This window comes from Oncorhynchus keta, chromosome 29 (genome assembly GCF_023373465.1).
Source record: "Oncorhynchus keta strain PuntledgeMale-10-30-2019 chromosome 29, Oket_V2, whole genome shotgun sequence".
NCBI lineage: Eukaryota > Metazoa > Chordata > Actinopteri > Salmoniformes > Salmonidae > Oncorhynchus > Oncorhynchus keta.
In genome coordinates, this window is record NC_068449.1 from 27,115,209 (window position 1) to 27,129,033 (window position 13,825).

Here is a 13,825-nt window from a genome sequence, read left to right on the forward strand (position 1 = left end):
GCTGAACTTTCTCAATTTATAGACAATATGTCTTGCCGTGGACTGATGAACATCAAGGCTTTTCGAGATACGTTTGTCACCCTTTCCAGCTTTATGCAAGTCAACCATTCCTAATGTTAGGTCTTCTGAGATCTCTTTTGTTAGATGCATGGTTCACATCAGGCAATGCTTCTTGTGAATAGTAAACACATTGTGAGTGTTTTTTTTACAGGGCAAGGCAGCTCTAACCAACATCCCCAATCTCATCTCATTGATTGGACTCCAGGTTAACTGACTCCTGACTCCAATTAGCTTTTGGAGAAGTCATTAGCCTAGGTGTTCACATACTTTTTCCAACTTACACTGTGATTGTTTAAAGGTAGTCAATATAGACAAGAAAAAAATACACAAATTATTGTATTATTAGTTTAAGCACACTATGTTTGTCTAATTTTGTGCCTTAGTTACAGATCAGATCAAATTTGATGACCAATTTGTGTCAGAAATCAAGGTAATCCCAAAGGGTTCACATACTTTTTCTTGCCACTAAGTGACAGCATTATACTTCTTGCATAAACCTCCCTATGTAGTCAGTATGCTGTTATGCAGCTCTAAAGAAAGCTACTCTATAAGGAGCCCCTGATTTCATGTCCCACCCGGAACGAGAAGGAATAGGACCATGTTCACAGAATGATGGAAGCTGTATGCATCCACCCACTGTCATATCCATCATAGTGAGTTGTGGACTTCAATTTGGCCAAAGCATAGATAAAAGAAACAGCTAAGGACAAACTGACAGAATAATTCAACCCATATCCATAATTGCCCTGTGAATAATAGTCCCTGGGGTGACTATTTTAAAAAGTCCTGTGTAAACCTGGTGTCTATACCTGCATTTTCCCAAAGATGTCAGCATCACTCCATCCCTCTCAACCACCAGCTGGGATTTCAAATTAGAGCAGACTCATGCTTGGAGACAAAGCTCAGACCCAACCGACGTGCACACACACACACAAACTGGCATCATTCCGTTAGCAGTAGAGAAAATAATAGCGTACTTTCCATTGACATCATTCTGCATCACGTTGCTAGGGAATGGTGGAGTCAACATTAGTTGCCACAGCAACACCGCTTCACCTTCAACTCTCTTGCCCTCTGTCTGTCGGCACTGCAGCAGACTGCAGTGGTGTGTGTATTTATATATACGGTCTATGGCATGAGCTCACCATGGCTCGGTGTTGTGTAACATGAGCGTGTAGGGTCTTGATTCATTCACTGCAATGTTTAGTAAGAACACTCCAGGAGTCCACAACTACGAGATTCTAATGGTTGTGGAGGTTGGCAAAATTAGAACAATTTTGTATTAAGTTAGGTTGAATATCTGGACCACCCACAGTGGTGAGCTGACAATGTTGGGTCAGCACCCAGGAAGCAAACCAGTGAAGAAATAATTTGACATTACACATTTCTTAGAGACACGCAGAGCATCTGCATGGGTTGAAATGATATATTTATTGAACAGCGTGATAACTGATAACAGTGGCCAGTAAAGATTTACCTGAGGATAGTGATTGTAAAAGAGTCCAGCATCAGCAGTTGAGTCTATTATGGACAAGAACAAAAACAGAAAACACAACAAAAAGAGAATTTTGAGCAACCAAGAAAGCTAGAAATAGGGAAACAAAGACAACAGATGAGAAAGATGGGAGAATTGTGGAAATTCTAGCTGGTTCAAAGATTCTAGTAATAGAGATGATTAGTAATTTGGTAAACCATTGACATGCTGATGAGAATTGTTAACACAGCCTAATCACAGTAACCAGCCCCTACACTTAAACAGGGCCTCGTATTTCAAGAAACAAGAACAGACAACCATCTATGACTTGGTACATAGGAGACTACTCTTACAAAAATGATCATTTGACCTGCAGCATTGAGGTGGTCGGTGATCAAACAGTGCACAGTGTCATTGATAAAAACGGTTCTGGATTGTGCGAGAAACCATTCAACTCTATATATGGCAAGGTTGGAGGTGGCATTGAGAGCAGTGGCTAGGTACTAGTGGACAGAGCATTGCCCAATCTGATGCTCTCATTTAAATATTTTTTTCCCCCTGGCACAACCAGTAGAGCTTTCTCAGTTGTCATTTGCTAAATTGAGTTTAGCAGCACACCGAGAACATCAATGCCAGTTCCCCAGGGAGAGAGAGAGGTGGGCATGAGTTTTTTTTTAGATTAGGGTGACTTCAAGACCAGTTTTCCACTCCAAGTCTGGTCCTCTGTGGAGTGGTGTTTGCCCAATGACATTCTCTGACCCTCTTTCGGTTTGTTTCCGAAAAAGAGCAGAAAACTAAGCTGATTTTGTACGTGCTCAGTCACAGATCTCAAATCGTCACCCATTCCATCCAGGGTGCACGATAGTCTTGCTGCAGTCCACAGCACCTTTATTAGCAACGTGTGGTGAAAATGCCCTGCCCAGTTTTGGCAGATTACTACATTCTGTTTGGTTCCTTTTTATATCACATGGCCAATTCTTGCATTTGGATTACCTCCTGCAAAACCATTTTATTCCCAGCATGCATACAAAAATCATCAGGTTTATCAAGAGTTAAACAATGAAAACAGCTTAACGTATAAAGGCTTAAAGCTGCAATATGTAACTTTTTGGGCAACCTGACCAAATTCACATAGAAATGTGAGTTATAGATCCGTCTTTAGCATTGAAAGCAAGTCTAAGAAGCAGTAGATCAGTTCTATATGCACTATTTCTATGCTTCCCGTTAAATTTAGTTTTTGCATCTTTTACTTTCGGTTTTGTACACCAGCTTCAAAACAGCTGAAAATACAATATTTTTGGTTATTGAAAATATATTTCACTGATGGTACAATGATATGCTACACTATACATTGCTTTGTCACAAACTGAAATTTGGCAAACTATTCGAATTTTAGCAACCAGGGAATGGCAAAGCAATTTCTGCATATTGCACCTTTAATGTAAATGGCATGACAGTGACCTTAATGTCATAAGAGTGTTCAGATTCAACGCCAGTAAACAATTCTACACTAAGTGTATAACTGACTCATCGCTTGGACAGATAACATTCATTTCTACCGGTAATCATTTTTTTGTTGGCTAATGATTGCTTGCGGGAAACAGTGATTCATTTGGCTAGACTAATGGATAATCTACATTGGCTAAACACAGAACAAAAACAGTTAAAATATGGACTAAAATAATCACAGCATACACTAATCTAATGTATGAGTGCTGTGTATATGGCTCTGTTCCATCACTTAAAATAAATAAATACATAACCAAGGAAATACGCAAAACAATAATAAAATCAATTTAAAAACACATGGCTAAGACATAATATTCTGTATATTATTGTGAAACTCATACACAGGTATGGACACTGGTTCTAGAACGGTACGAAATATAAACATAAGAACAAAAAGGATGACCAATGATAGTCCTCTTAATTGTAGACAGCAAAGGTGCAAGACAGTTAGACACATGAAGGCTTTCCAGCATAATGGCTGTGATGAGCTACTATGACCCCAGCAAGCCAGCAAGAAGAACAACATTCATCCTTTCCTGTGTTTTTTTTCTGCAACCTCAGCCGTGAGGTTAGCTCACCCAAGAAGCCATGCACATTGCCTGCCGGTTCACCCTTCACTCCCTGTGAAGCGAGGGAGATTGCCCATGACCCTCCAGCATATGCACCAAGCCCAACTGTGGACTCAGGCCTAGCATCCTCACTGAACACTGCAGAAACGTTAGCCTCCTGCCGTCCCTTCCTCCTCACTCCTCCTTCTTCCCGTCCACCACCTTTTCCTTCTCGTCCCCAGTCACAGACTTCCAGTAGCGATGACAGGCCAGCTCCAGTAGTTCTAGCCCTCCTATCAGCTTCTGCTGGCCGAAGTAGACGCCCATCATCACTAAGAAGTACAGACGGAGCGGGGCCCAGAGCCAGAGGCCTGCGAAGGACAAGGCTATGAAAGAGCTCCAGTAGAACAGAGATGCTGCCTTGATCATAGCCACGCGGAGCTCCGTCTTACAAGGTGGCACGCGGCACATGCCCTCCCTGTCGAAGCCCCGGGGCTCAGCGGCATAGAAGTCCCTCAGGCGGACCTCCTTCTCTGCCCAGCGCTCCTGAGTCCAGGCCTGTAGGGCGGAAGGGGATGTGGGCAGGGCGGAGGCCTCGTAGCGGCGCACATGGAAGTGGATCTCCCGGGGGAACTGCCCTAGGATCAGGTGGCGCTCCGTCTGAGGGATGTTCTTGGGGTAGGCCACAGTGATGTCATGGACGGCATCCAGGTTGTCTCCTGTAAAGGAGGGGAGGTATGCATGACCAACGTGCATCTTTATTTTAACTGTAGGGTTTGTGTGGATGCTGATGCAGAAGATCCATATCCTTGAGTTAAATGTAACTATGATGTAACTAACTTAAATGTAAGTATATTGAGGACATGCTTGCTTCCCACACTGAGCACTATATCATTCCTGTCTCTTAAATAAGCCTTCAGCCCCACTCCCATACCACACAATGAGCAGGGACCTGAGTGAAATATCAGCCTGGGAGGATGACACGACACCTGCCAGCCCTGAGCTCCCACCGACTCCCTACTGTACTGTATGAGAGTCAGTGGATATAAATAGGCCAGGGGCACAGCGCACTCAGACAAAGACCACCTAGATAACATGTCAATCACCAGAGGTGATGGAACAGGGCTAAGTCCGATGACATCACTGTGGTTCAGAACACCTGCTTGGTGAGTTAGTGCCCAGCTAAGAGCTGCAGGCGGCGGTATTTAAGACTGATGGAAGGCTGCCAGGATTAGCTCACAGGCCAATATGAGATGCCTTGGGGTGCTGTAATGTGTCACAGTGTTGATGAAGTACTAGTCTGAGATTCCTAAAGAAAAACAGGTAACACTGATGTGGCTTGTTATAATTCCTTCACGCTTGAGTCATTTGACATAGGCTAACTGTTGTCATAAAAAGCGAAGACAGATGACTACAATACAAACAGCCAGTAAAACACCCTTGGTTTCACTTTCCTGCATGTTACAGCAACATGGGTCAAAAATGACAGTAAATATAGAAAAGGTTAACCCCTGACCTTTGCGGAGAGTGTCCACGATGAAGGTGAATCCAGTGGTGCGGGGGTGCAGCACATACTCAAACTTAGGCAGGCCGTTCTTTTCCGCAAAGTCATCACTTCTTGCTCTAGTGTAGTCTGCAGGAGAGAGAGAAAAACAGAAAATGAGAAATAGGCTCAATAATATTGTCAGCATCTAGGATAATTGACTGTAATAAATGACATTTCTTGGATAGGGTTTAGCGCACTACTGTAAGAGTAAGAGAATATTGATGTATGGTATATGACCACCAATTATGTAGTGTTGTATTGTCGCTTGTCGTGATGTGCGTTTTGTCCGATATTTTTTTTTTAAAATGTATGTATATTTTTAATCCAAGCCCCTGTCCCCGCAAGAGGCCTTCTGCCAGGCCATCATTGTAAATAAGAATTTGTTCTTAACCGACTTGCCTAGTTAAATAAAGGTTAAATGAATAAAAATTGTCCTTACTAGATATGAATAAAATATCATTTCATAAGCTGATTTCATCAAAAGATATGACACTGGCCTAGGGGGAGCACTACACCTATAGATCCTTAGATATCGTCTCAGGGACAAAGACATCTTTGATCTAGAAGGGGTCACATAAAAGAACACCCTGATCCAAATCCTATCACCAGCCCTCCAGGACAGTAGGGGAAGTGGAGGAACCATTACTAAAACTATTAATAAATTGTCATATCTGGCCCAGGATCTGTAGGTCCAACTGATTTTAAGAGGATTGTATACACATATCACACATACATCCTCAGGGAGTTATAAAACCGATGTAAACAAGCTTGGGGATGAGAGATGGAAGAGGTTGATGCAGGGTACTATTGTTGATGTCCTAGCCAAACCATTGCCCTGGTTGGCTAAGTGACTGTTGTCACTGAAAGCTGTTACCGGTGAGGTCAGTGCCCTCAGGGAAGAGGAGGAGCTGCAGGGGCTCTCTGATGTCACAGAAGTACTCTAGCATGTTCTCCATGTGGCTGCGGTCCTCCTCCCACCGACGCTTGATGAAGATGAAGCAGGCCACCTGCATGGCCCAGCCTGACGCAAATTAACCTGATTAATGCCACTCTTTTATCCAAAGCAATTTACAGTCGTGTGTATAAAAAAAATGCACTGTGTAACCCATGCTGAGGTGTATGTGTGTTGCTTACACCCACCGAAGCCTGGCACACCTTTGAGGGCGGCCTTGAGGCAGATTTTTTCCAGTCGCAGGTAGCTGTACCTCAGCAGGCAACACCACAGGAACATCCAGTCCAGACGCGTCCGGTGGTTCATGATGATCACACTGCGCTCCCCTGGGATGAAGCCATCACCCGTGATCACCACCTTCACCCCAAACACCAGCTCCAGCAGGGCCTGCACAGGGGTAGGGAGGGAAACGGGGGAGGGAGGGGGCGGGAGGTACGTAGGAACAGGAAGAGTCATTTCATTTGGTTCCAAAACACAGACACCAAGAATAGTACAAAAAAAAAAAAAAAAAAGTCAGTGAGAGGTCAAAGAATATCAAGACAATAGATCAAAGAATGTTAGGTCAAAACCAAAAAGGCAAAACAGTTACCCACAGTGGTCAAACAAAGGTGATAAGAGACATCAGTGGATGCAGACATAAGGAACACCGAGAGACAGACAAGGGGTAAGATGACTCACCACGGGCAGGGTGAGCCAGGTGGCCACGATACGGTCTGTGATCCAGCGGTACCAGGAGGGTGACAGCAGCATTAGAGGTAGCACAGGGCCCAGCATGAAGATGCTGCCAAAGAAACTTCCCAGAAACAGGGTCACCACAAAGTACAGCCCACGCACAGACACCGCCATACCTGGGAAGGAGAGAGATTACTTCATATTTATATTTGGACTCTCTTTATGCATCAGTGAAGACAACTTGTTAGTTCACTACATTATTAAACTGATCATGAAGGAGATAAGTAGGATAAACACTTCCAGAGATGGCTAATCAATTCTGCCGAATTCCTATGTTGATGTGGAACTGAAAGTTGGGCATAATGAGGAAGGATTGGATTAATCATGAACCAGCCTAATGTAAGACAAAATGGAGTTATGTCCTCATCAATAGCAAACCCTCATGTTCTGTGGATCTTCCTACATTTCCACAAAAACAGTGGAAAAACTAAGGCAGACATTCCTATTGTGGAATGTAAATAGGGGTCGGAGCCAGGGGTTTCTTACTGCTAAAATGCTGTGATCAGGGAACTGGATTTTATGCAGCTCGCCGACAACCTCATCTTAGACCTGAATATTTTACATTTTCACTGAATAGTCTAAATATAAAGAAGAAGTTACAGGTCTGTGAGAGCCAGAAATCTTGCTTGTTTGTAGGTGACCAAATAATTATTTTCCACCATAATTTGCAAATAAATTCATTAAAAATCCTACAATGTGATTTTCTGGAGAAAAAAAATCTAATTTTGTCTGTTATAGTTGAAGTGTACCTATGATGAAAATTACAGGCCTCTCTCATCTTTTTAAGTGGGAGAACTTGCACGATTGGTGGCTGACTAAATACTTTTTTGCCCCACTGTAAATACTGTTACACTGGCAATACTAGAGTGCCTATAAGAACATCCAACAGTCAAAGGTTAATGAAATACAAATGGTATACAGGGAAATAGTCCTATAATAACTACAACCTAAAACTTCTTACCTGGGAATATTGAAGACTCATGTTAAAAGGAACCACCAGCTTTCATATGTTCTCGTGTTCTGAGCAAGGAACTTAAACATTAGCTTTTTTCACATGGCACATATTGCACTTTTGCTTTCTCCTCCAACACTTTGTTTTCGTATTATTTAAACCAAATTGAAAATGTTTAATTTATTTGAGGCTAAATTGATTTTATTGATGTATTATATTAAAGTTAAAATAAGTGTTCATTCAGTATTGTTGTAATTGTCATTATTAAAAAAAAAACAACACATTTCTAATATATATATATTTTTAAATTGTCTGATTAATCGGTATCGGCCTTTTTGGTCCTCCAATAATCGGTATCGGCGTTGAAAAATCACAGTCGGTCAACCTCTACAAACAATAGTACGCAAGTTTAAACACCATGGGACCAGGCAGCTGTCATACCCCTCAGGAAGGAGACATTCTGCCTCCTAGAGATGAACGTACATTGGTGTGAAAAGTGCAAATCAATCCCAGAACAGCAGCAAAGGACCTTGTGAAGATGCTGGAGGAAACGGGTACAAAAGTATCTATATCCAGAGTAAAACGAGTCCTATATCGACATAACCTGAAATGCCACTCAGCAAGGAAGTAGCCACTACTCCAAAACCACCATAAAAAAGCCAAACTATGGTTTGCAACTGCACATGGGGACAAAGATTGTACTTTTTGAAGAAATGTCCTCTGGTCTGATGAAACAAAAATAGAACTGTTTGTCCATAATAACCATTGTTACGTTTGGAAGAAACAGGGAGAGGCGTCCAAGCCGAAGAGCACTATCCCAACCGTGAAGCACGGGGGTGGCAGCATCATGTTGTGGGGGGTGCTTTGCTGCAGGAGGGACTGGTGCACTTTACAAAATAAATGGCATCATGAGGGTGGAAAATGATGTGGATATATTGAAACAACATCTCAAGACATCAGTCAGGAAGTTAAAGCTTGGTCGCAAATGAGTCTTCCAAATGGACAATGACCCCAAGCACACTTCCAAAGTTGTGGCAAAATGGCTTAAGGACAACAAATTCAAGGTATTGGAGTGGCCATCACAAAGCCCTGACCTCAATCCAATAGAAAATTTGTGGGCAGAACTGAAAAAGCGTGTGTGAGCAAGGAGGCCAACAAACCTGACTCAGTTACACCAGCTCTGTCATGAGCAATGGGCCAAAATTCACCAAACTTATTGTGGGAAGCTTGTGGAAGGCAACCCGAAACGTTTGACCCAAGTTAAACAATTTAAAGGTAATGCTACAAAATACTAATTGAGTGTATGTAAACTTCTGACCCACTGGGAATGTGATGAAAGAAATAAAAGCTGAAATAAATAATTCTTTCTACTATTATTCTGACATCTCACATTCTTAACATAAAGTGGTGATCCTAACTGACCTAAGACAGGGCATTTTTAATAGGATTAAATTTCAGGAATTCTGAAAAACTGAGTTTAAATGTATTTGGCGAAGGTGTATGTAAACTTCCGACTTCAACTGTAACTGGCCTACCTGGTTAAATAAAGTTGGAAAAAATATATATACATTTTGTTGACATTTACACATGTCACCATTACCAGTAAAACCCCATTTCTTTCACTTATGTGTCAAATAACACTGACCAATCAGGACCTGAATATGACTGTACATCACATAATAATGTAACGCATTCATACATTATTTACGTAGCTATTACACATTGATTACACTATCACTCGTATTTCATATATGTCTCAACTATTCATCGATACGCATGCTATGATGCTGGTAGCACCTACAGTGCTGGTCATAAATAACAGCTAGCTAGCTCATGGATGCAAACAATGTTCTTCCCCAAAAACATAGCAAAACGACAATGTTTCAGTAGCTAGGTGTCACCATCTAAAATAACCATATCTATTAGACCGTTCTTATTTGATTAATGGTGGTCGGACCCATCGATGTGAAGCTAGCCACAAGGAATAGCCACAATAGTGGACTTAGCGATTAGCCTTCAGAATAAATATTTCATTGACAGTGATGCAAAGGAATACAAATAGTATAATTATGCCATAATTGACTATATCATGCAAAACGATGTTGGAATTTTATATATAAAAAAAAAAACTAGGACAACTCATTAATTTGACAAATCTGTTGAAATCACACTGGATGCATTATACTTTAGAATTGCATTGGGGGTATACTTATTTCACTGTACAGCCTTACCTATGGATTGTGGATAAATGACATGGGGTATCAGTCTACTCAGTGACACCCAAAGAACATTAGCATCGTCGATCTTATGGTGGGACTCTAAACAACCGAATTGAGCCATACATGTCAACCTATGTCCCGCGATAAGAGCTACAATGCTAATATTGGCATAAACTCTTCAGTTCTGTGGGTGTCACAGAGTAGACTGATACCCCATTTCATTGCTTTACATTCTAACCTTGTTTAACATTATCTAGTCTAAATATTGGCTTGCACATGCAATTTCAGCACACACATCCTTCTATAATACAACTGTGTTATTTGGAGTGTCAAATTAAAAGCTTATTTAACGTGTCAAATAGTGTTATTGTCAAATAGTGTTATTTGACACGCAAAGACCCAAACGGCATTCCATAGTATGTTGTGAAGCTAATAGCAGTAATGTTATTACTGTGCAACTCCGGTAGGGCAACATCTGAAAAATAGCGCACTTGTTAGTGTGTACCGGTGCTCAACCAGTTGTGAAGGCCAACATCACCCACGACAGAACGGTTAACTGTCAAGGGCAATCAATTCCATTATCTTGGTGTTAATGGATTTCGCCTTTGGGTTGTCTCGCTGAAATGTTCTTACTCTTTCAAATGAATGCTTGATCCACACAGCAGCTCCCCTCTGCTGTTTCCTGAAGTCCATGATCATCTCCTTTGTTTTGTTGACACCACACTCCGAGAGCCCTCATCTCCCTGTAGGCTGTCTCGTGGTTGTTGGTGATCAAGCCCACTGCAGTTGTGTCGTCTGCAAACTTGATGATTGAGTTGGAGGCATGCATGGCCACGCAGTCATGGGTAAACAGGGAGTACAGAAGAGGGCTGAGCACACACACTTGTGGGGCCCCAGTGTTGAGGGTCAGTGAAGTGGAGATGTTGTTTCCTACCTTCACCACCTCGGCGGCCAGACAGAAAGTCCAGGAAACTGCCCAAACTTTTAATTTAGTCAATCGACACCCCCCTTTTGTTTTCACACTGCGGCTACTCGCTGGTTTATTATCCATTCATAGTCACGTTACCTTACATGTACAAATGACCTCGACTAACCTGTACCCCCGCACATTGACACGGTACCATTACCCGCTGTATATAGCCTCATGATTGTTATTTATTGTGTAACTTTTTTTATTTTGTATTTATTTTCTTAACTGCATTGTTGGTTAAGGGCTTGTAAGTAAGCATTTTACACTAAGGTCTACCTACACCTGTTGTATTCAGCGGATGTGACAAATACAATTTTATTTGAAACCCAAGAGGTGGGACAAACTTTCCCAGAACTGTTAGTGTCAGCTACTAGCCTAAGAATTGGGATGTAGGCTACATATGCTATGCATGTGCTTTGGATAAAAGTATAAGCCTATCCTAAGGAAATAAAGAAATTATTACACTAAATCAGTAGGAAAGAAACTAAAATGTAGAGCAAAATGAAGCTTTTTAATATGGCTTTATTTATGCAGCTAGTCTTTATTGCTCGGTCTTGCTGACTTGGTGAAGGGAGTTCTGCTCGACCAAGCAGGTGTTTCACCTGTGGGTTCATGCTCATCCACCTCAATTACCGCTGTTATTGCACAAGTCTCCCAGTCCCAACCCCCCTCTTGTCATTACCACCATGCATAGCAACAGCATGACACAGCAGCTCTCACGGCAGCAGCACGCAAAGTGGATGATACACCTGAGTTGTTAGTGCACCAGTCTGTCATACAAAGCCAGGATGGGGTTTAAGAGTAGTTTTTTAACATGAAGCGTGGCAGAGGTGAGGAACACCCTGGCTCAGCACAATTACACCTCCCCTGTTACTGCTCTCTCCCACAACTTACTCCCAACACACACGCTGAAGACCACACACGGGAAGTGTGGAGGACACACCTTTAGGGTCCTCAGAGGATGAGAGGTGAAAAGTGGAGTATTTCTGTCTGCACCACTCGGGTCTAAGGCACTGCATCTCAATGGTAGAGGAGTCACTAGAGACACCCTGGTTCGAATCAAGGCTGTAACACAACCAGTCGTGATTGGGAGTCCCATAGGGCGGCGCACAATTGGCCCAGCGTCGTCCGGGTTTGGCCAGTGTACGCCGTCATTGTAAATAAGAATTTGTTCTTAACTGACTTGCCTAGTTAAATAAAGGCTGCGTCCCTGGCCAGTCATGTGAAATCCATAGATTAGGGTATAATTACATTTATTTCAAATCGACTGATTTGTTTATACGAACTGTAATTCAGCAACAACAAAAATTACACAACCAGTAGCTCTCCTGGAGATATTATGCTGTAACAGACTAACCAAAAAAAAGTCTTATTATTTTAGAATATATATCCATTCAGTATAATATCCCCCATTCAGTGATTCAGGTATCAAATGTCTATACTTCGAAGCAAGGTAGCTAAGCGGGAGGGATCGAGACTGACTTTTTCCAGTGCCAAGTAACACATGAAAGAAGTCAGCCATTTCATTTAGCATGTTCAGGGACTGCACAATGGACATTGTCAAAATAGGATCCTGATACCTTGAGAGATGAATTTGCCTGCATGGTTTCTGTACATATTGGCCTAGGCTATTTTATGCATAATTTACTGTAGTGCTATTTCCTCTATACTGACAGTTAAGAAATAATTGTTATACTCACATAAAGCAGAGACTCAACTCCAACAGTTTTAAAAACTGTTGCTCACTGTCAGTATGCATGCTTTACTCAGTGTGCAAGAGGGGGGAGCAGGAGTGAAGCGAAAAAGGGACAAGGCATACACTTTCATTGCAGGAAATGACTTGCCTAGTTAAATAAAAGGTTAAATAAAATATTTAAAAAATACAAATTCTGCACATTACTGTTGACAAATGTTTTTTAACCCCCAAAATCAGCAGGAACATTGTGTCACCTAATCACCGATGTCAGCAAAATTTTATTGGTAAAAGGAAGGCAACGTCAGTAATTTTTGGTTTATTGTCCCAGCTCTAGTTCAGTGTTTTTCCTATATTGTTTTCAGCAGCTGTGGCAAACTTAGCGTGGGGCACGGCTTTAAGAGGTCGCAGAGAGAAAATGTTGCCGTTTTTAATTGACATTTTCTGCAATTCTACATGTTTAGAAATGGGGCAAAAAGAACACTTCACAGTTACGCTCCCCAATCCACACTAATGGGGCCGCAGCGGAGAAGGTGAAAAGCTTAAAAGTTCATCAGTGTACACGTCAATGACCATCTGAAATGGTCCACACACAGACAGTGTGGTGTAGGTGAAACAGCACCTCTTTAACCTCAGGAGGCTGAAGAAATTTGTTTGGTCCCATAAGACCCTCAAACTTTCACAGATGCACCATTGAGAGCATCTTGTCGGGCTGTATCGCCGCCTGGTATGGCAACTGCACCACCTACAACCACAGGGCTCTCCAGAGGGTGGTACGGTCTGTCCAACACGTCACCGGCAGCACACTGCCTGCATCTACAGCACCCGGTGTCACAGGAAGGTCAAGAAGATCATCAAGGACCTGTTCACCCCACTATCACCAAGAAGGCGAGGTAAGTTCAGGTGCATCAAAGCTGGTCCCGAGAGACTGTAAAACAGCTTATATGTCAAGGCCATCAGTCTGTTAAAGAGACACCACTAGCCAGCCCCCGCCCAGTACAATGCCTTGAACTTTAGGTCACTGTCACTAGATGGCTACCACCCGGTTACTCTTCCATGTACCTTAGAGGTTGCTGCCCTATGTATGTAGTCATGGAACACTGGTCACTTTAAATAAATGTTTACATACTGTTTTACCCACTTGATGGACCCGACAGAGGACTGCCTCGC

General features: G+C 42.3%; 1 protein-coding gene across 3 annotated transcripts in view; it reads right to left on the reverse strand.

The window, feature by feature from the left end:
- Nucleotides 1-1,472: 1,472 nt before the first annotated feature.
- The window catches only part of lclat1 (lysocardiolipin acyltransferase 1), a 31,135-nt gene continuing 18,782 nt past the window's right edge, over nucleotides 1,473-13,825 (reverse strand). For 2 of the 3 annotated variants that reach the window (XM_052486342.1, XM_035743165.2), the window contains 5 exons: nucleotides 6,768-6,937; nucleotides 6,278-6,476; nucleotides 6,012-6,158; nucleotides 5,108-5,224; nucleotides 1,473-4,310 (listed from right to left, as the gene is read on the reverse strand). In XM_052486342.1, coding sequence (XP_052342302.1) covers nucleotides 3,787-4,310; nucleotides 5,108-5,224; nucleotides 6,012-6,158; nucleotides 6,278-6,476; nucleotides 6,768-6,935 — 1,155 coding nt within the window. In that variant the 5' untranslated portion in view covers nucleotides 6,936-6,937 and the 3' untranslated portion in view covers nucleotides 1,473-3,786. The remainder of the gene's footprint in view (nucleotides 4,311-5,107; nucleotides 5,225-6,011; nucleotides 6,159-6,277; nucleotides 6,477-6,767; nucleotides 6,938-13,825) is intronic. The other variant, XM_035743167.2, reaches the window with a different exon arrangement.